The 23796-nt window shown below is 39.9% G+C and overlaps 2 protein-coding genes and 1 pseudogene across 2 annotated transcripts; all 3 read right to left on the bottom strand.

Annotated features, from left to right (window-relative positions):
* Positions 1 to 226: 226 nt before the first annotated feature.
* Positions 227 to 3774, bottom strand: LOC110693279 (heat shock 70 kDa protein 18-like). The gene is made up of 2 exons (XM_021870443.1): positions 3239 to 3774; positions 227 to 2159 (listed from the first exon to the last, which is right to left on the bottom strand). The coding sequence occupies exons 1-2, from the start codon at positions 3465 to 3467 to the stop codon at positions 451 to 453; spliced, it is 1938 nt and encodes a 645-aa protein (XP_021726135.1). The 5' UTR covers positions 3468 to 3774; the 3' UTR covers positions 227 to 450.
* An 8901-nt stretch (positions 3775 to 12675) lies between these two features.
* On the bottom strand, positions 12676 to 15544 carry LOC110693269. The gene is made up of 2 exons (XM_021870434.1): positions 15478 to 15544; positions 12676 to 13040 (listed from the first exon to the last, which is right to left on the bottom strand). The coding sequence occupies exons 1-2, from the start codon at positions 15542 to 15544 to the stop codon at positions 12676 to 12678; spliced, it is 432 nt and encodes a 143-aa protein (XP_021726126.1).
* Positions 15403 to 18948, bottom strand: LOC110693288 (annotated as a pseudogene).
* Between the last annotated feature and the right edge of the window lie 4848 nt (positions 18949 to 23796).

The following is a 23796-nucleotide window of genomic DNA, read 5'->3' as shown; positions in this document are numbered from 1 at the left end:
GTGTTGCCTTGGACCCATTGCCATCCCTACTGTATAGAGAAAAAAAAATTAATACTAAATTGCATATACGCATATTCCGATTTACCTGCCATTCAATTAACCCAATTTTTAAGGGAAAAATGAATAAATGGAGAGGAGCATTTTGAGACTGAAGCGGGACATTATTAGCTTTTATCTTATTTTTAAACTTTCAGTTTCAGGTATAATAATGACAAGCAGACAGTTATGTAAGCAAACAGCCTCTAAATCAGGGTGCAAGCTCAAAAAATGAGCAAGCATATCATAGCAAAGCAAGGCATACATGAGAACTGCAAGTACTCAGGTGGGAACATTCTGTACAGGCACTTGCTGATAAAATCAACAGCCATATTCATATCTGCCTAATGGATCACTTGTACTAAAAGACTAATGACAAAATAGTTGTGATCAGGTTCGCTATATGATTAAAGCTTAATCGAGTTCTATAATCTCAATCTTGGAGCAACCACGGGTAGCCTTAGGAGTACCATCCTCCTGCTGGTGCATCTTTGCGAACATAGGTTTGCAGATGCTTTTAAGTTCTTCTATTTTCTCCTCAAACTTGACAGCTTCAGCAAGCAAATAGTTCCACTCCAGCCACTGGGTTATCTTCTCAATGGCATCACCCACTTTTCTCTTGTCCTTGTTATTCATCTTCGTTCCACTACCTCTTAAGGTTCCCTTAACCTCGTATATATAATTCTCCAACTTGTTTTTAACCATGGCTGCCTTCTTGCGCTCCTCATCCTCAGCCTTATACTTTTGGGCAGACTTCATCATCTTGCCAATCGATTCCTTTGATAACCTCCCACTGTGATTGGCGATGGTGATTTGGTCCTTGTTGTTTGTGCCAACAAGCTCTGCAGACACAGTTAAAATGCCATCAACATCAATGTTGAAACAGACATCAAACTGAGGGACGCCTTGAGGTGCTGGAGGGATATGCAGAGAAAATTGGCCCAATAAGTTGTTTTCATTAGCAATGGGTCTCTCACCCTCATATACTGGAAATTGTACAGTTTTCTGGTAGTCAACCGCAGTACTAACTCTGCTGATCATCTTCGTTGGGACTGACGTATTCCGAGGAATTATTACTTTCATGTTACCAAAGTATAATTGCATACCAAGGGACAGAGGAGTAACATCCACAAGCACAGAGTTCTTATTACTACCTACACCAGCCAAGATTGCAGCGTGAAAAGCAGCTCCACACGCCACGGCCTCATCTGGGTTAATACTTTTACAAAGCTCCTTTCCATCGAAAAAATCTTGCAACAATTGCTGAATCTTTGGTATTCGGGTTGACCCACCCACAAGAACAACATCATGAATTTCACTCTTTTCCATCTTGGCATCTCTCAAACACATTTGAACAGGTAACATACAATCTTGGAACAAATCCATATTCATCTTTTCAAATCGGGCACGAGTAATGCTACAAGAGAAATCTACTGCCTCAAAAAGGCAATCAATCTCAATAGTAGTCTCTGTAGTTGAAGAAAGGAGTCTCTTAGCCTTCTCACAAGCAGCTCTCAGCCTTCCAACAGCCCTACGATTGTCACTTAAATCTTTCTTGTGTTTCCTCTCAAACTCAGCAATAAAATGGCTTAACAATCGATTGTCAAAATCTCTTCCACCAAGGTGGGTATCCCCACTAACAGCTTTTACTTCGAAAACACCCTTCTTGATTGCGACCAAAGAGACATCAAAAGTTCCACCACCAAGGTCAAAAACCAAAATATTCTTTGTCACATCACTGCTAGTACCTTGCCTATCAAGACCATATGCAATGGCAGCTGCGGTTGGCTCATTAATTATCCTCATAACATTCAGGCCAGCAATGACACCAGCATCTTTAGTTGCTTGCCGCTGGGCATCATTGAAGTAGGCAGGAACAGTAACAACAGCATTCTTAACTTCTGAACCAAGATACGCCTCTGATATCTGTTTCATCTTCATGAGAAGCATTGAGGATATCTCCTCTGGAGCAAATTGTTTCTCTTCACCCTTGTAAGTAACTACAATTATAAGCTTCTTGAAATCCTCTCCATCAGCAGTAGGAATCACTTCGAATGGCCAGAGCTTAATGTCTTTTTGTACCATTTCATCGCTGAATTTTCTACCTATAAGCCTCTTAGCATCTACGAAATTAAAGATAAAAAAAAAAAGGATCTCATCATCATCTCCAAAATAAATCAAATCCCGTCACTGGATTCCAATAGTATCTAAAATTATAATACCAACTGAAAGTTACTGTCACAAAGTGACTAATACAAATAGCAATGGCTAATTACACAAAACATGTTCCCTCTTCAAATGTAAGTTGCAAATAACATGGCAGAAAAAGTTCAAGACGAGTTGACAAATTTTACAAGACACTTGCAAATTATGATTACATATTATAGCTAACTAAGCACAGCGACTGCTAGCTCAGAAACAAAAATCTGATCACATCTTATATTCAAGTGTTTGATCTTTACTGCCCTTTCCTTAATTGAAAACTTATGAGTTTGTTTAATCTTAATTGTTTACAATATCAAATTCAAGACCAAAAGCCTAAGAAGACAGCCAGTTTGACACGAGACAATTTCGATATTCAATACTTTGTACTATGCTCACATAACAAGCCACTAACTTCACAGTAAAATTTCTTTCATAAAAAAGCTCTATTTTATAATCATCTTAAAGAAGAAATACTTAAAAGTGTTTCCCGACCAATTCATACATCATTTAAAATGGAGCAAATTTATTACGATTTAGCTTCAAACTATACTCTTTTAACTGCTAAAGTTAACATAACCTTAATAACACTTATCTCCTTCCCAACCTCACTTCACTACTTTAATTGAGCTTTCTATTTCAATAAACAAGACATTTATTTTCCGAACATCTCCAAATAATCTATCACCATTACTTCCAATTCGACCCAAAAGAGTAATGATCCAAAACAAGATGACCCAAAATATTTTTTGTGCTTCTTTCTTAAACTATGTAGTAAAACAGCAATAATAGGATAATCTCAACAATATTCTTAATTTTTCCATACAACATCTATAATACAAGAAGAAATCAAATTCATCCAAATACATTTTGTTATTCTAAAATAAAGGGTATACAAAATTACAATATTACTATTTTTGAGGGTTTCAAAATAAGGAAAAAAAAAATGATAAAGCACAAAACTTTAAAGCATAAAAGAAGAGGGAAAAAGAAAAAAAACCAAAAATGGTGTTGGTAGGATTATTCCCGGCTTGGTTGGTGGCAGCCTCGCCAACGAGACGCTGCGTATCGTTGAATGCGACCCAAGACGGCGTCGTACGGTTGCCTAATTCATTGGTGATTATCTCAACGCGGTCTTGTTGTGGGGACCATGCTCCGACGCATGTGTAAGTGGTTCCGAGATCGATTCCTATCGCCGGCCATAATTTTGCTTCTTTTCCTCCGTTCATCTTCCAAACTCACTTCTCAGTTAACTGCTTCACTTAGACTTTTAGTTTCACCCGACCTCTCTGTTTCAAATGGTAAAAATTCAAGTTTTACTAGTTTATAGGAAGTATTTTTTATTTACATTTTAGTTGAAACAAAAATGAAATTGAATAACCTCTTCTTTATCCCAACACAAATTTTCATACGTGACTGACCACATGCTCACACCGTGTGATCGATTATTATGGGTTTAATTTGTTAGTGTTATAGAGGTAACTCTGTTAATGTTATGTAGGGGTTACTTTGTTCTTTTACAACCGGCCACATAGTATGTCCAGTCTTACACAAGATGCATTGTTATCCCAAACGCTTTCAATCCCTTAAAAAATAAAATGGTTAGTTTTCATATTTGTCTCTTCATTTGTGTCTCTTGGTTCCTCTAATTATATTATTCTTCAATTACACAAAAAATTAATTTATCTTGTTATGGGTAAATTTTAGTAAGTCAAAGTAAGCATAAGTCAGCAAGGGTCAACGACGAAGAGCGAAGATCGACGACTGAGCCCAGACTCGGCGGACGAAGCAAAGATAACAACTCCCCTATTTTCTAGGGAGCGATAAGCTGGAAAGACTAGGTTTCCCATCAGTAAAATCAAACCGTTATTGGGCTAAGCTAAGTGCCGTGAGTCAAGGAGATAGTTCCGGATATCAAGGAAGCATCTTATTATTCTACAACGGCCACATTTAAAACCCTAGGCATCATCTATATAAGGGAAAGGAACCATCGACATTAGACACATTGCAAACCTAGCTACTAAAATCACATTGATCATACATTGTAATCCCTTTTGTTCGATATTTTACATAGTGAAAGTTTGGTAGATCCTCATTCTACCCGCGGTTTTTACCTTCTTTGGGTTTTTCGCGTCACCAATTCCTTTTGTTTTTCTTTATTTTGTTATCGCTTTCATTTAAGGTTTTATTTAGTTGATTCGTAACCTAAATTTGCTATTCAATCCCACTTAACGAAATTTAGCATAAACAATTTGGCGCCGTCTGTGGGGATACAACTAGGTAAAACCCTCAAAACCCTTGCAAACCCAAACCCAACCTTCGTGATGGAACCTGGTGATATGACCCCCGAGCAGCTGAGAGAGGCCTATGAGAAAGCCAAGGTCGATCTCCTTGCAGCCCAAGAATCCAACGAGCAGCTGGTGATATGACCCCCGAGTAGCTGAGAGAGGTTTCGTGATGGAACCTGGTGATATGGCCCCCGAGCAGCTGAGAGAGGCCTATGAGAAAGCCAAGGTCGATCTCCTTGCAGCCCAAGAATCCAACGAACGCCTTAGCCGTGAAAAAGAAAGTGTCAGCATTTGATGCAACTACCCTTCGACAATAGCTAGAGTCCGCCCAGAGCAACCATCGTCGATGCCCAAGGAAACTGGAAATCATACCGCGTATGCATCCCTTGGAAGTGCTAGACTCCCCGCATGATACCGATATAGCGACAAGCGGCGACGAAATGGATGCTGATGCCCAAATCTTGAACAACGGACAACAAGGAAGCTTTCAGACTCTAGAGAACGAGCGTTAGCCTAATGACCGTGAGCCGAACCAGACTGAACTCTTAGTACAAAGGCTAGCCGTCCTAGAGAAGCAGAATTTTAGAGTGCTGACCATGATGAAGAGGATGCTAAGTGACCCGATCCTAGTCCAAAGAGAGGCTCCCGACGATTTGCGGCAACACCCCGAATTGTCCAGAGCTCGCATCCCTAGAAGATTGTCGCTGCCGACGTTCACTTCTCTCTATGATGCACTACCTGTCCAGAGCATCATGTCGAGTACTACAAGCAGCGGATGTGGCAAGCATCAGTTCCGTTCGAGTGTTGGGAAGCATGCATGTGCAAATCTTTTGGCGCGACGCTGACTAGTCCCGCCCTCAAATGGCTCCGCAAACTCGAACCAGGTAGTACACTAGCTTTGCTATGTCAATTAACAAGTTTTATTCCTATTTTGAAAGCAGCAGGTAGTTTGACAAGCAAACAAGCGATTTGTACTGAATCGTCCAAGGACCAAAAGAGAGCATCAGGACCTATTGGACCAGATTCAACAAGGAGAAGGTCTCCATCAAGAACGTCGATAAACAAGATTGCCATTGAAGCCTTCCTTCGTGGACTGCATACTGACTCCGATCTTTTCAAAGACATGGTCAAGTACCCCCTACTCAACATTTGAAGGGTTCCGGACGAGAGCAGTGGCGCAAATGCGCTTCGACGAGGACATCGCCAATCGTAGCTCCAGCCACACCATCAGGTTCAAAGTAAGCCAGCGTGGATCATGGCGACACAGCCCTCCGAAACCTCAGGTAGATTCACGGTCTGTTAATAATGTGCAGGAAAGACAGGTTGCCGATGCATCGGAATACCCTAAGATATCAGAGTATGGGTTCGACTTCGACGTAGTAGCAGTGGTGAATGCGCTGGAGCCACTGGGAAGCAAAGTCCGTTGACCGATGAAGAGTTATAAGCCAGATTCAAAGAAAGATATGAGCAAATGGTGCGAGTTCCATAGTGACCATTGGCATAAAACGGAAGATTGCTATGTTTTGAGAAGAGAAGTGGCCTTCTAGCTGAAAGAGAGGCAAACCTCAAGCATCTGATGGGAAAGAAGAAAGGCAGTGACGCCAAAGCCGATTCGACGAACAAGCCTCCCAAACCACTCGCACCTACGGTAGTAATTTATGTTATTTCTGGTGGTTTAGATATTTGTAGTCTAACCTATTCTACAGCTAAAAGAATTGCAAAGACGTCGACGAGTGATCCTGCCGTCCCAGAAGAACCAAGAGATCCTTTGGAGAAAAAAGCTCGAAGCAATGGCCATCACTTTTGACGATGATGACATCAACAACATCACCAAAGAGCATGAAGACTCTCTGGTAATTTTCATTGATGGTTGGGAATTGTTTGCTTAAAAGGGTGTTGGTCGATGGAGGAAGCTCCGCAAATGTTCTATCCGGAAGACCATGGAAGAAATGGGGCTGAAAGATAGTGACATCACCAGAAAGATCAACAGTATTGGTCGGGTTTCAGCGGCGAAAACGATGTCAACTCTCGGAGACATAACCCTACCCACCTTTGCTAGCGGCCTAAACCCTCAAAACCAAATTCAACGTCGTAGATTTCCCCTCAGCCTATAATGCCATCATGGCAGACCCTGGATTTACAAACTAAAAGCCATCCCTTCCACCTACCATCAAACTCTCAAATTTCCAACCCCCTAGGGAATCCAAGAAATTAAAGGAGAACCCCGTGAAGCCAAAAACTGCTACAAAAAAAACCTTGAAACCGTGCAAGAAATCCACCTAGCAATTACAGCAAGGCGCGACACCAGACAATCCTAACGACCTAGATATTGACGAAATACCTCTGGACCCTAAAAAACCAGATCAAATCGTCCGTGTCGGAGCCAACTTAACCGCCGAAACTCAAAAATACTATCCTAGCCTTTCTTCGAGAGAATAAAGATTGTTTCGTGTGGTCGCATTGAAGATATGACAGGCATAGATCCAATTGTCATCTCGCACAAGCTAAACGTTGATCTGAATCACAAGCCCGTAAAGCAGAAGTGTGGAAAGTTTGCCGATAGAACGAAACAAAATCATCAACGATGAAGTACAACAGCTGATCAATACAGGGAAAATAAGAGAAGTGAAATATCCAGATTGGCTCGGAAATGCCGTCGTCGTCAGCAAGAAAAATGGCAAGTGGAGAGTATGCTGATATATGTGTTTTATATTCTATTTTTATCCCTCGTCCCACGGCCATTTTTATGCATATCTGAGCTCTTCAGGGCTATTTTTAGTACTAATGTGTGGTTTCGAGTGTTTTTGTAGAGTTGGCATTTATTTTTGTAGGAATTTCCCCGATTTGTTGGTGATTTCTATGGTTTTCCGGCCACTACGAGATATCGAAGCTATGGTCACATTCATGACCGTCGTTTGTAGCCTAAGACCCATTATTTTGGTGACTAATGGCTTGGTTCGTGGAATTGGTCTAAGTAATGAAACCAAGGAAGGAGTAAATTTGGGCCATAAATGTTTGGAGCCGAAAGGAAAAAAAGAAGAAGGAAAAACTCGGCCTAGAAAAAAGACCGGGCCCGATCGGCGGATGCCCAGAAAGCTGTGTGAAGAAAAAGGCGGGCCCGATCGGGCGCGAGTATTTCCAGAGACATTTAGACTTATCATTTTAGTTATTTTTGGGGTTTAGTATTTAAACTCTTTTTGTAAGCTTTATTAGCTATGTTTTTAGATTACAATTTTCATTCTTAAGCTTTTAGAGAGATTTTAGTGAGGGATTATTGTTTAACTCAAGTTTTCCCCTTTTAGTGCAATTTCATATTTCCTTTATTCGGTATTATTTCTCATCTCTTTATTGCTTTGTTCATCGCTTGGATTTTAATTGCTTTAGATTTTTGTGCTTTGATTTTAATCATGTCTTTTATATATGCTTTGATTAGTTTATATTTAAATATGTGTGCGTAGTTAATTTCTAGGGTTCTTGGGGGAGCCATAACAAATATGAAGGGATGAATTGTTTTTGGTTGATTATTGATATTGCATGATAAATCTTATTGAATTGTTTTAATTCTTTACAACTGGATTATGAATCGAGCAGATGTGATTTGATTGTAAGAGTATAGTAATATTGAATTGATGAATCGAGCAGATGTGATATTAAAGACTATTTCAATATGAACTTAGAACTAGTAAATTTCGAGAGCCTGTTAGATCTATGTTTGATTAATAAATTGCGAGAGCCTGTTAATCATGTTATGTTTGTAATATTAATCGTTGTTTGTTATGTTTTATCCTTGAGTATTAATTATTGGTGAACCTGTGACCCTAGGCTTTTTATTATTAATTATTCCTTAGATTAATTCATACAAACCTTATTTGTTTCTTAATAATTTAGATTATAATAATTAATTAGGAATAGAAGAACGTTGTTTGCTTGTGGATTCGACCTTACTTCCCTATCAATTTTAGTTAGTGGTTTTAGGAATTACTTTTGATTAGGTGATAAGAATTTAGCCTATCATATGTATCGGCTTCACCGATCTCAATAAAGCATGCCCCAAAGATCCATTCCTATTGCCACACATCGACGCCATGGTAGACGCAATAGCAAGTCATGAGCTCTTGACGTTCATGGACACCTACTCCAGATACAATCAAATGCTCATGCATCCCGACGATCAGGAAAAGACGGCCTTCATGACGAATAGAGGTATATATTGTTATTAAAGTTATGCCTTTTGGTCTAAAGAATGCAAGTTCGACGTATCAGAGACTCGTCAACAAAATGTTCAAGGACCAGTTAGGCGACACAATGGAGGTGTACTATACATTGACGACATTCTAGTTAAACCCAAGAAATCAGAAGATCACGTCGACCACCTTCGTCAGATATTTAAGGTTATGTGAAAGTATGGTATTGAAACTTAACCCTACTAAATGTTCTTTCGAAGTATCTGCTGGTGAATTTGTTGGTTATGTCGTAACGCAAAGGGGAATTGAAGCCAATCCCGACCAATTCTGGGCCTTAATAAATATTTTATCCCCCAAAACATTAAGGAAACCCATAAATTGGCAGGATGAGTGTCAGCGTAAATCGCTTTATCTCTCGATCGTCAGACAAATGCCATCTCTTTTACAATGTTTTACGAAAAATAAAGGCTTTGAATGGACTGACGATCACGAGAAAGCATTGTAGGATTTAAAGGCATATTTAATGACGCCACCACTCCTGTCGAAACCAAAACTTAACGAATCTTTGCAGCTATATATTTCGCCGTCAGTGCTGTCCTGACTAGGGAAGACGACGACGCCGGGCAGTTACCAATTTACTAAGTAAGTAAAGCATTACTCCCAGCCGAGGTAAGGTATTCATCTCTTGAAAAACTCGTTCTTGCTTTAGTTACTACTGTTAAAAAATTAAGGCATTATTTTGAAACCCACCACGTAGTGGTGATGACAAATTATCCTATCAAGTCTGTTTTGAGCAAACCAGAGTTAACAGAACGTATGGGCAAATGGAGTATTTCACTAAGCACGTTCGACATTGAGTACCAACCTCGAAGAGCAATAAAGTCACAGGCATTGGCTGATTTTTTGGCTGACTTTAGCCCCGATCGGCAAGCCACAGATGACAAGGAAGTGGAAGAAATAAACAACGTTGAAAAAGAAAGCAAGTGGATCCTGTTTGTCGACAGATTGTCCAATTAACGAGGAGCTGTCCTAGAAATGGTGCTAAAGTCGCCACAAGGGGACATGATAGTGCGATTTATATCTTGCGATTTCAAAGCAACGAACAACGAAGCAGAATAAGAAGCACTAATTGCAGGAATGATCGTCGCCAAAGATCTGGGGGCAACATCCCTAAACGTATACAATGACTCTCTCCTCATCGTCAGCTAGATGACAAGAGACTTTACAGAAAAAGACTCCAAAAATGCCAGCCTACCTCGAAGTAGCCAAAGAAAAATCAAAACACTTCAACCCCTTCACAATCCAATAAATCCCAAGAGACCAAAACTCCTAAGCCGATGCACTTGCAAACTTAACCTCCGTGCTAAAAAAGACCACCTTTACATCGATTCCCTTAGTCCACCTGCAAAAACGTTCCGTATCCACAAAAGTAATCCTTCCCGTTGATGACACCTACAACGACAACGACTGGTGTGGATACGGAACGTTTTTACAGTGTACTAAGGGATACAGTTCACAAACCGTCGGAACCCTTGCAGGTGGACAAGGATACTTCTGGCCAACACTCCACGAAGACGCCATCCAGTACGTTGCCAAATGTGATAGCTGTCAACGATTCTCCAATACGGTTCACAAACGTCGGAATCCTTGCACCAAACCTTATCTTCATGGCCTTTCATGAGATGGGGAATGTACATCGTCGGAAAGCTACCTACTGCACTAGGACAAAAAAGTTTACATGCTAGCACTAACATATTATTTCTCTAAATGGATCGAGGCAATTTCCTTGAAGCAGGTGACGGACAAAAGAATTTGTTTTTTATGAACTAACATTATTTGCAGGTTCGCATTCCGTCGGTGATAGTCTCTTGCAACGGATCACAGTTTATTAGTGACAAAACTCGTTCATTTTGCAGGAAATTCCGAATAGAGCTAAGGACATCGACACCAAGATATCCCCAAGCCAACGGACAGGCAGAATCCAGCAATAAGGTCGTCATGAATGCCATCAAGAAAAGGTTAAAGAAGTAAAGGCCGCAGGTGGGCCGACGAGCTCCCATCCGTTCTGTGGGCTAATAGGACAACTCCAAGGTCCGTGACAAGACATACGCCTTTCTCCCTCATCTACGGATGTGAAGTCGTCCTCCCAGTAGAAGTCGATTTCCTTACGTCTCGATTTGGCTTGATGCGGAAAAAAGAAATTAAGAAGAAATGGAAAGCAACTTAGACGCAGTCGAAGAGATGCGTGAAGCAGCCCTAATCAAGATGGCAGCATAACAGCAAATCGTCGCCAGAAGCTTCAACAAAAAAGTCAAAGCAAAGGCGTTCCATCTATGCGACTAGGTGCTAAGAAAAGCGTTTCAGAATGCAAAAGACCCCGCCGACGGAAAGCTAGCTCCCCTATTGGAAGGCCCGTACCTGATCACCCAAGTCATTGGCAATGACGCTTATCGATTATACGACAAGGAAGGTAAACCTGTTTCCAAGAAGTTGGAACACAACTCATCTGTGAAACTATTACTTTTAGAATATCAAAAAGTGTCCGCTGACGTAGGTAACGCCTCCGATCTCACATTTGATTTACTTACATTTGATTATCTATTTTTCACTACGAGTTCTGACTTAAGCATCAGAGGGTCGTTGCCGAGCCAACGGCCATTGGTACTCTAACCATGTTGGTTTTGTAGTACAACGATCGACGAAACACAAGCGACGAAACAAAGAACTCAGGTCATGACCAAAAATCACGACAAATGACAAAAAGATAGATGTTGGCTACACTGACATCCTTCAAAGGGATGAGGAAAGCCGCCGGTCAAACGAAAACATTATGACGAAACGAAGCCCGGGCAAATTGACCTTAGCGTCCGACGCCACACCTGATACCTAAACTACGAACTTAGTCTTCAGTGTTCAGCGTCGACGCTGGGGCGCAAGGGCATTGGCAAACAATGAAGGCCAAAACTCGAGTATACATATGCTACATAAAGCCTTCGATGAATACTTTGTACAATGACAATTGAATAAAATTAATAAGTTTTTTCAATTCTTATGCATCAATGAATTTACTCCTTTAACCATTTGCTTTATCAAATGTTCGCTCTTTCCAGTATTTTCATTTTATGATTCAACTAAATTTCATATAAGTGTTCTTCAGGTTTTTAAATTTTGTTCAAAATTGATCTTACGTTTTGCACACTGTTCACAGAACAAAGTTATAACACATGCAAGCAATAGTAACAGACGAGACAAAGGGAAAATACTACGTGCAAAGCTATGACAAAAGTCATAACAGTGTTCAAAAGAACCACTTGCCATCAAGTGGAACAAAAGACAATGATATCCAAACAAAAATATTTAAAAGCAATGACGAAAACATCCAAGTGAAAAACTAAAGTATCAAAGTGCAAAACAAAAGCATAAATACATAGCAAAAGAAACCAGCACAAGCAATGGCTTTCAAGCATCAGCTTCGCCATCAGCTTCAAGAACCACTTGCCATCAAGTGGAAAAAAAAGACAATAATATCCAAACAAAAATATTCAAAAGCCATGACGAAAACATCCAAGTGAAAAACTAAAGTATCAAAGTGCAAAACAAAAGCATAAATACATAGCAAAAGAAACCATCACAAGCAATGGCCTTCAAGCATTAGCTTCGCCATTAGCATTCACTCTTTCGACGACATATTTTATGATCTTGTCGATAGGGGCATTGTCTCCAACACCTTCACCAATCGTTGGTTGTGCCGAAGCTTTGTTAGTGGTAGGAGGAACAACATTCGACGTATGAGGTTCCGACTTCGCAGTCGAAACAATTACAGCATCTTCTCCAGCTCGACAATAGTCCCTCGTTGGCCAAGAAATGATCAATTTCTTCCTGCAGACGCCACTTTGTAGCCTTCCCATCTAGGTACTCCTTCATCAGCTAAACCCTAAGCTTGATCTCCAATTTAACACTCTCATCTAAAGCGTCGTCCAAGTCCTTTTAACTGTCGACAACTCTTCTTTCACCTTTGACAAAGCTTCATCTCGATCTTGTATAACCACAACCTTGTCCTCCAATTGCTGGGCTTGTTCCTTCTGTTTCTTGGCTTGGTCCTTCAGCTGTTGGGCTTTCTCATCCACCTTTTTTGCTTGCTCCTCATCTTTTTTGCTTGCTCCTCTAAACCGACTTTCTAGTTCGATCACCTTCTTAGCCGCATCGTCAAACTGTTTCTTCATAGTTATAAACTGTCTCGTCGCGGTATTCATATTAGCTTCATTATTATTCACAATATCATATAACCTCTTCATCTCTTTAGCCAACCCGATCACCCTTTCCCTCAAAACTAAAGAATTTTGAAAACACTATCCAAACCAGACAAGTCCCAAATCACAACCTAAATATACATCACCAACAAAAAGCAACAAAGAGAAAGAAACTCACATTGAGAATAAAGAGGAACATGTAGAACATTTGCGGGCAATTCTACAAACCTTAAGGGAGAACAAACTTTATGCGAAGTTTTCTAAATGTGAGTTTTGGTTGGAGAAGGTAGCATTTCTGGGTCATTTGGTTCCAAGGATGGAGTAGAAGTAGATCCAGCAAAGATTGAGGCGGTGAAAGGATGGCCTACACCAAAGACTGTGTCTGATATTACAAGTTATAAACCACCCAAATAACAAAAAAAAAAAAAAAAAAAAATCCAAAGAGACTCTAAAACAAGTAAAATTAGTCATCAGACCCGTTTGTGCCCACCTCAAACTGCTTGCAGTCACAAGCCTCGATCAACCTTTGACTCCACTCTATCACCAATAGGCAAGAGTGCACATCAGACTTGTCTCCAGCTTGTGTTGCTCCATGCTTAGGAGCCCTTTCCACACTTAGCTAGCGCCCTCATCGCCAATAGACAAGGGTGTGCACGCACACGGATCTGGTGTCAAAACACTCGTACTACGAGTTACAACTCACAGTCACACCAAATTTTAACAATCTATTTCCCTACACTATTTTCTTTTAATTACTCTTTAGGTTTTTTGGATCAAGCGAGTCCATGGATCAGGTCAAATAGGATTTGGGTCTGTAATTGTTAGAGCATACAAACCTAGACCTGTTGGGTCTAAATTCTTTGGATCCAAACCCAAAAAGATGGATCAAGTCTAATCAGGTCTAGATCAAGTCTTGCACCTATTGCCATTCCTACTCTAAAGTCTAAAGAGAAAAATTAGTGCAAATTGCGTAGATGCATACCTCATTTTACCAGACATTCAATCACCCAAATTTTTAAGGGAATAAAGAATAAATGGAGGGAGCTTTTTGAGACAGAAGCTGGACTTTATAAGCTTTAGCTTATTTTTAAACTTTCAGCTTCAGGAACAACAAAATGACAAGCAAACAGCTATTTAGGCAAACAGCCTCCAAATCATGGTGCAAGCTAAAGATGAGAGCAAGCTTATTATAGCAAAGAAGGCATACACAAGAACTGCATATCTGCCTAATGGAATTTATCTAGTAACACAAATCCGTAGTTTTTTTAATTTAATTAGCTGCGTCTTTTAGCTAGTATAAACATACAATACTTTGGTTTATGCATAGATTGTGATAAAATTGTTATCAGTTACAGCAGGTGAAAGTTGAACAGGTCTTTATTCCAAATTACGTCGAATTTGAGGCAGTCTAATAGCAAATAATTAGAACTAATGTATTTTTTCAGGTTAGTTTAACATACATACGTGTATGATGGTTACATTTTACCAAATTCTGTCCTTGTTCTTTTAATAAGTCAATAAGGGAACAAAGTCATTTTTTCTATTATTTAGCCTACAACCGAGTTTCAAGGATCCAAGATAGGCAATTACGGTGAAATGAAGAATCATAGTAACATACACACCAGACTTTAGATATGGGGACATCAATCCAGAATTCATTATTAGTCTCACTTGAATTTAATTGTAAGTAGGGAACTTGTATGCTTTAGTGTGGATAAAAAGTTAAGGACTGTAGTTAGCTTAAAACTGAGAATAGATGCTCCCTTTAATAGTTACAATGACTTGTGAATTAAGCTTACCAGATTGAGGGAGTCAGCAAAGTCATTGAGCTCCAGCTATTGCTGTCATCTCGTCCAAAAATAAATGAGTTTCCAATGCTTGGTCCATGCCTATGAGGCTATGACTTGAAGGCCTAGGACGGCTGGATGCTCGTTGCAAAAAGGAAGACTACATTTCCAAAAGCAAAGTATCAAAAATGATCAGCTGCACAAACAGGGTGTTATAATTTAGCAGGGAAAATGAAGTTCATTCAAAGCATTCTGAACATTGTAATTAGAGGGTCTGACTGCTTATTTCCAAACCCAGCAGATTATATCAATTTTTATTATTCTTACCTTTGAAGAGTCACTGCTGCTCCTTTATTGATTAGAGATTCAAAAATTGCTAGAAACAGGTAATAGAAAAGACAACGAGAATGACAGCGGACAAATACTCATGTGTTGCCTTGGACCCATTGCCATCCCTACTGTATAGAGAAAAAAAAATTAATACTAAATTGCATATACGCATATTCCGATTTACCTGCCATTCAATTAACCCAATTTTTAAGGGAAAAATGAATAAAATGGAGAGGAGCATTTTGAGACTGAAGCGGACATTATTAGCTTTTATCTTATTTTTAAACTTTCAGTTTCAGGTATAATAATGACAAGCAGACAGTTATGTAAGCAAACAGCCTCTAAATCAGGGTGCAAGCTCAAAAAATGAGCAAGCATATCATAGCAAAGCAAGGCATACATGAGAACTGCAAGTACTCAGGTGGGAACATTCTGTACAGGCACTTGCTGATAAAATCAACAGCCATATTCATATCTGCCTAATGGATCACTTGTACTAAAAGACTAATGACAAAATAGTTGTGATCAGGTTCGCTATATGATTAAAGCTTAATCGAGTTCTATAATCTCAATCTTGGAGCAACCACGGGTAGCCTTAGGAGTACCATCCTCCTGCTGGTGCATCTTTGCGAACATAGGTTTGCAGATGCTTTTAAGTTCTTCTATTTTCTCCTCAAACTTGACAGCTTCAGCAAGCAAATAGTTCCACTCCAGCCACTGGGTTATCTTCTCAATGGCATCACCCACTTTTCTCTTGTCCTTGTTATTCATCTTCGTTCCACTACCTCTTAAGGTTCCCTTAACCTCGTATATATAATTCTCCAACTTGTTTTTAACCATGGCTGCCTTCTTGCGCTCCTCATCCTCAGCCTTATACTTTTGGGCAGACTTCATCATCTTGCCAATCGATTCCTTTGATAACCTCCCACTGTGATTGGCGATGGTGATTTGGTCCTTGTTGTTTGTGCCAACAAGCTCTGCAGACACAGTTAAAATGCCATCAACATCAATGTTGAAAACAGACATCAAACTGAGGGACGCCTTGAGGTGCTGGAGGGATATGCAGAGAAAATTGGCCCAATAAGTTGTTTTCATTAGCAATGGGTCTCTCACCCTCATATACTGGAAATTGTACAGTTTTCTGGTAGTCAACCGCAGTACTAACTCTGCTGATCATCTTCGTTGGGACTGACGTATTCCGAGGAATTATTACTTTCATGTTACCAAAGTATAATTGCATACCAAGGGACAGAGGAGTAACATCCACAAGCACAGAGTTCTTATTACTACCTACACCAGCCAAGATTGCAGCGTGAAAAGCAGCTCCACACGCCACGGCCTCATCTGGGTTAATACTTTTACAAAGCTCCTTTCCATCGAAAAAATCTTGCAACAATTGCTGAATCTTTGGTATTCGGGTTGACCCACCCACAAGAACAACATCATGAATTTCACTCTTTTCCATCTTGGCATCTCTCAAACACATTTGAACAGGTAACATACAATCTTGGAACAAATCCATATTCATCTTTTCAAATCGGGCACGAGTAATGCTACAAGAGAAATCTACTGCCTCAAAAAGGCAATCAATCTCAATAGTAGTCTCTGTAGTTGAAGAAAGGAGTCTCTTAGCCTTCTCACAAGCAGCTCTCAGCCTTCCAACAGCCCTACGATTGTCACTTAAATCTTTCTTGTGTTTCCTCTCAAACTCAGCAATAAAATGGCTTAACAATCGATTGTCAAAATCTCTTCCACCAAGGTGGGTATCCCCACTAACAGCTTTTACTTCGAAAACACCCTTCTTGATTGCGACCAAAGAGACATCAAAAGTTCCACCACCAAGGTCAAAAACCAAAAATATTCTTTGTCACATCACTGCTAGTACCTTGCCTATCAAGACCATATGCAATGGCAGCTGCGGTTGGCTCATTAATTATCCTCATAACATTCAGGCCAGCAATGACACCAGCATCTTTAGTTGCTTGCCGCTGGGCATCATTGAAGTAGGCAGGAACAGTAACAACAGCATTCTTAACTTCTGAACCAAGATACGCCTCTGATATCTGTTTCATCTTCATGAGAAGCATTGAGGATATCTCCTCTGGAGCAAATTGTTTCTCTTCACCCTTGTAAGTAACTACAATTATAAGCTTCTTGAAATCCTCTCCATCAGCAGTAGGAATCACTTCGAATGGCCAGAGCTTAATGTCTTTTTGTACCATTTCATCGCTGAATTTTCTACCTATAAGCCTCTTAGCATCTACGAAATTAAAGATAAAAAAAAAAAAGGATCTCATCATCATCTCCAAAATAAATCAAATCCCGTCACTGGATTCCAATAGTATCTAAAATTATAATACCAACTGAAGTTACTGTCACAAAGTGACTAATACAAATAGCAATGGCTAATTACACAAAACATGTTCCCTCTTCAAATGTAAGTTGCAAATAACATGGCAGAAAAAAGTTCAAGACGAGTTGACAAATTTTACAAGACACTTGCAAATTATGATTACATATTATAGCTAACTAAGCACAGCGACTGCTAGCTCAGAAACAAAAATCTGATCACATCTTATATTCAAGTGTTTGATCTTTACTGCCCTTTCCTTAATTGAAAACTTATGAGTTTGTTTAATCTTAATTGTTTACAATATCAAATTCAAGACCAAAAGCCTAAGAAGACAGCCAGTTTGACACGAGACAATTTCGATATTCAATACTTTGTACTATGCTCACATAACAAGCCACTAACTTCACAGTAAAATTTCTTTCATAAAAAAGCTCTATTTTATAATCATCTTAAAGAAGAAATACTTAAAAGTGTTTCCCGACCAATTCATACATCATTTAAAATGGAGCAAATTTATTACGATTTAGCTTCAAACTATACTCTTTTAACTGCTAAAGTTAACATAACCTTAATAACACTTATCTCCTTCCCAACCTCACTTCACTACTTTAATTGAGCTTTCTATTTCAATAAACAAGACATTTATTTTCCGAACATCTCCAAATAATCTATCACCATTACTTCCAATTCGACCCAAAAGAGTAATGATCCAAAACAAGATGACCCAAAATATTTTTTGTGCTTCTTTCTTAAACTATGTAGTAAAACAGCAATAATAGGATAATCTCAACAATATTCTTAATTTTTCCATACAACATCTATAATACAAGAAGAAATCAAATTCATCCAAATACATTTTGTTATTCTAAAATAAAGGGTATACAAAATTACAATATTACTATTTTTGAGGGTTTTCAAAATAAGGAAAAAAAAAATGATAAAGCACAAAACTTTAAAGCATAAAAGAAGAGGGAAAAAGAAAAAAAACCAAAAATGGTGTTGGTAGGATTATTCCCGGCTTGGTTGGTGGCAGCCTCGCCAACGAGACGCTGCGTATCGTTGAATGCGACCCAAGACGGCGTCGTACGGTTGCCTAATTCATTGGTGATTATCTCAACGCGGTCTTGTTGTGGGGACCATGCTCCGACGCATGTGTAAGTGGTTCCGAGATCGATTCCTATCGCCGGCCATAATTTTGCTTCTTTTCCTCCGTTCATCTTCCAAACTCACTTCTCAGTTAACTGCTTCACTTAGACTTTTAGTTTCACCCGACCTCTCTGTTTCAAATGGTAAAAATTCAAGTTTTACTAGTTTATAGGAAGTATTTTTTATTTACATTTTAGTTGAAACAAAAATGAAATTGAATAACCTCTTCTTTATCCCAACACAAATTTTCATACGTGACTGACCACATGCTCACACCGTGTGATCGATTATTATGGGTTTAATTTGTTAGTGTTATAGAGGTAACTCTGTTAATGTTATGTAGGGGTTACTTTGTTCTTTTACAACCGGCCACATAGTATGTCCAGTCTTACACAAGATGCATTGTTATCCCAAACGCTTTCAATCCCTTAAAAAATAAAATGGTTAGTTTTTCATATTTGTCTCTTCATTTGTGTCTCTTGGTTCCTCTAATTATATTATTCTTCAATTACACAAAAAATTAATTTATCTTGTTATGGGTAAATTTTAGTAAGTCAAAGTAAGCATAAGTCAGCAAGGGTCAACGACGAAGAGCGAAGATCGACGACTGAGCCCAGACTCGGCGGACGAAGCAAAGATAACAACTCCCCTATTTTCTAGGGAGCGATAAGCTGGAAAGACTAGGTTTCCCATCAGTAAAATCAAACCGTTATTGGGCTAAGCTAAGTGCCGTGAGTCAAGGAGATAGTTCCGGATATCAAGGGAAGCATCTTATTATTCTACAACGGCCACATTAAACCCTAGGCATCATCTATATAAGGGAAAGGAACCATCGACATTAGACACATTGCAACCTAGCTACTAAAATCACATTGATCATACATTGTAATCCCTTTTGTTCGATATTTTACATAGTGAAAGTTTGGTAGATCCTCATTCTACCCGCGGTTTTTACCTTCTTTGGGTTTTTCGCGTCACCAATTCCTTTTGTTTTTCTTTATTTTGTTATCGCTTTCATTTAAGGTTTTATTTAGTTGATTCGTAACCTAAATTTTGCTATTCAATCCCACTTAACGAAATTTAGCATAAACAATTTGGCGCCGTCTGTGGGGATACAACTAGGTAAAACCCTCAAAACCCTGCAAACCCAAACCCAACCTTCGTGATGGAACCTGGTGATATGACCCCCGAGCAGCTGAGAGAGGCCTATGAGAAAGCCAAGGTCGATCTCCTTGCAGCCCAAGAATCCAACGAGCAGCTGGTGATATGACCCCGAGTAGCTGAGAGAGGTTCGTGATGGAACCTGGTGATATGGCCCCCGAGCAGCTGAGAGAGGCCTATGAGAAAGCCAAGGTCGATCTCCTTGCAGGCCCAAGAATCCAACGAACGCCTTAGCCGTGAAAAAGAAGTGTCAGCATTTGATGCAACTACCCTTCGACAATAGCTAGAGTCCGCCCAGAGCAACCATCGTCGATGCCCAAGGAAACTGGAAATCATACCGCGTATGCATCCCTTGGAAGTGCTAGACTCCCCGCATGATACCGATATAGCGACAAGCGGCGACGAAATGGATGCTGATGCCCAAATCTTGAACAACGGACAACAAGGAAGCTTTCAGACTCTAGAGAACGAGCGTTAGCCTAATGACCGTGAGCCGAACCAGACTGAACTCTTAGTACAAAGGCTAGCCGTCCTAGAGAAGCAGAATTTTAGAGTGCTGACCATGATGAAGAGGATGCTAAGTGACCCGATCCTAGTCCAAAGAGAGGCTCCCGACGGATTTGCGGCAACACCCCGAATTGTCCAGAGCTCGCATCCCTAGAAGATTGTCGCTGCCGACGTTTCACTTCTCTCTATGATGGCACTACCTGTCCAGAGCATCATGTCGAGTACTACAAGCAGCGGATGTGGCAAGCATCAGTTCCGTTCGAGTGTTGGGAAGCATGCATGTGCAAATCTTTTGGCGCGACGCTGACTAGTCCCGCCCTCAAATGGCTCCGCAAACTCGAACCAGGTAGTACACTAGCTTTGCTATGTCAATTAACAAGTTTTATTCCTATTTTGAAAGCAGCAGGTAGTTTGACAAGCAAACAAGCGATTTGTACTGAATCGTCAAGGACCAAAAGAGAGCATCAGGACCTATTGGACCAGATTCAACAAGGAGAAGGTCTCCATCAAGAACGTCGATAACAAGATTGCCATTGAAGCCTTCCTTCGTGGACTGCATACTGACTCCGATCTTTTCAAAGACATGGTCAAGTTACCCCCTACTCAAACATTGAAGGGGTCGGACGAGAGCAGTGGCGCAAATGCGCTTCGACGAGGACATCGCCAATCGTAGCTCCAGCCACACCATCAGGTTCAAAGTAGCCAGCGTGGATCATGGCGACACAGCCCTCCGAAACCTTCAGGTAGATCACGGTCTGGTTAATAATGTGCAGGAAAGACAGGTTGCCGATGCATCGAATACCCTAAGATATCAGAGTATGTGTTCGACTTCGACGTAAGTAGCAGTGGTGAATGCGCTGGAGCCACTGGGAAGCAAAGTCCGTTGACCGATGAAGAGTTATAAGCCAGATTCAAAGAAAGATATGAGCAAATGGTGCGAGTTCCATAGTGACCATTGGCATAAAACGGAAGATTGCTATGTTTTGAGAAGAGAAGTGGCCTTCTAGCTGAAGAGAGGCAACCTCAAGCATCTGATGGAAAGAAGAAAGGCAGTGACGCCAAAGCCGATTCGACGAACAAGCCTCCCAAACCACTCGCACCTACGGTAGTAATTTATGTTATTTCTGGTGGTTTAGATATTTGTAGTCTAACCTATTCTACAGCTAAAAGAATTGCAAAGACGTCGACGAGTGATCCTGCCGTCCCAGAAGAACCAAGAGATCCTTTGGAGAAAAAGCTCGAAGCAATGGCCATCACTTTTGACGATGATGACATCAACAACATCACCAAAGAGCATGAAGACTCTCTGGTAATTTCATTGATGGTTGGGAATTGTTTGCTTAAAAGGGTGTTGGTCGATGGAGGAAGCTCCGCAAATGTTCTATCCGGAAGACCATGGAAGAAATGGGGCTGAAAGATAGTGACATCACCAGAAGATCAACAGTATTGGTCGGGTTTCAGCGGCGAAACGATGTCAACTCTCGGAGACATAACCCTACCCACCTTTGCTAGCGGCCTAAACCCTCAAACCAAATTCAACGTCGTAGATTTCCCCTCAGCCTATAATGCCATCATGGGCAGACCCTGGATTTACAAACTAAAAGCCATCCCTTCCACCTACCATCAAACTCTCAAATTTCCAACCCCCTAGGGAATCCAAGAAATTAAAGGAGAACCCCGTGAAGCCAAAAACTGCTACAAAAAAACCTTGAAACCGTGCAAGAAATCCACCTAGCAATTACAGCAAGGCGCGACACCAGACAATCCTAACGACCTAGATATTGACGAAATACCTCTGGACCCTAAAAAACCAGATCAAATCGTCCGTGTCGGAGCCAACTTAACCGCCGAACTCAAAAATACTATCCTAGCCTTTCTTCGAGAGAATAAAGATTGTTTCGTGTGGTCGCATGAAGATATGACAGGCATAGATCCAATTGTCATCTCGCACAAGCTAAACGTTGATCTGAATCACAAGCCCGTAAAGCAGAAGTGTGGAAAGTTTGCCGTAGAACGAAACAAAATCATCAACGATGAAGTACAACAGCTGATCAATACAGGGAAAATAAGAGAAGTGAAATATCCAGATTGGCTCGGAAATGCCGTCGTCGTCAGCAAGAAAAATGGCAAGTGGAGAGTATGCTGATATATGTGTTTTATATTCTATTTTATCCCTCGTCCCACGGCCATTTTTATGCATATCTGAGCTCTTCAGGGCTATTTTTAGTACTAATGTGTGGTTTCGAGTGTTTTGTAGAGTTGGCATTATTTTGTAGGAATTTCCCCGATTTGTTGGTGATTTCTATGGTTTTCCGGCCACTACGAGATATCGAAGCTATGGTCACATTCATGACCGTCGTTTGTAGCCTAAGACCCATTATTTTGGTGACTAATGGCTTGGTTCGTGGAATTGGTCTAAGTAATGAACCAAGGAAGGAGTAAATTTGGGCCATAAATGTTTGGAGCCGAAAGGAAAAAAAGAAGGAAAAACTCGGCCTAGAAAAAGACCGGGCCCGATCGGGCGGATGCCCAGAAAGGCTGTGTGAAGAAAAAGGCGGGCCCGATCGGGCGCGAGTATTTCCAGAGACATTTAGGACTTATCATTTTAGTTATTTTTGGGGTTTAGTATTTAAACTCTTTTTGTAAGCTTTATTAGCTATGTTTTTAGATTACAATTTTCATTCTTAAGCTTTTAGAGAGATTTTAGTGAGGGATTATTGTTTAACTCAAGTTTTCCCCTTTTAGTGCAATTTCATATTTCCTTTATTCGGTATTATTTCTCATCTCTTTTATTGCTTTGTTCATCGCTTGGATTTTAATTGCTTTAGATTTTTTGTTTGATTTTAATCATGTCTTTTATATATGCTTTGATTAGTTTATATTTAAATATGTGTGCGTAGTTAATTTCTAGGGTTCTTGGGGGAGCCATAACAAATATGAAGGGATGAATTGTTTTGGTTGATTATTGATATTGCATGATAAATCTTATTGAATTGTTTTAATTCTTTACAACTGGATTATGAATCGAGCAGATGTGATTTGATTGTAAAAGTATAGTAATATTGAATTGATGAATCGAGCAGATGTGATATTAAAGACTATTTTCAATATGAACTTAGAACTAGTAAATTTCGAGAGCCTGTTAGATCTATGTTGATTAATAAATTGCGAGAGCCTGTTAATCATGTTATGTTTGTAATATTAATCGTTGTTTGTTATGTTTTATCCTTGAGTATTAATTATTGGTGAACCTGTGACCCTAGGCTTTTTATTATTAATTATTCCTTAGATTAATTCATACAAACCTTATTTGTTTCTTAATAATTTAGATTATAATAATTAATTAGGAATAGAAGAACGTTGTTTGCTTGTGGATTCGACCTTACTTCCCTATCAATTTTAGTTAGTGGTTTTAGGAATTACTTTTGATTAGGTGATAAGAATTTAGCCTATCATATGTATCGGCTTCACCGATCTCAATAAAGCATGCCCCAAAGATCCATTCCTATTGCCACACATCGACGCCATGGTAGACGCAATAGCAAGTCATGA

Source organism: Chenopodium quinoa, unplaced genomic scaffold, assembly GCF_001683475.1.
Source record: "Chenopodium quinoa cultivar QQ74 unplaced genomic scaffold, ASM168347v1, whole genome shotgun sequence".
NCBI lineage: Eukaryota > Viridiplantae > Streptophyta > Magnoliopsida > Caryophyllales > Amaranthaceae > Chenopodium > Chenopodium quinoa.
Note: the sequence above shows the minus strand (reverse complement) of the source record. Positions and strands in the feature narration are given on the sequence as shown.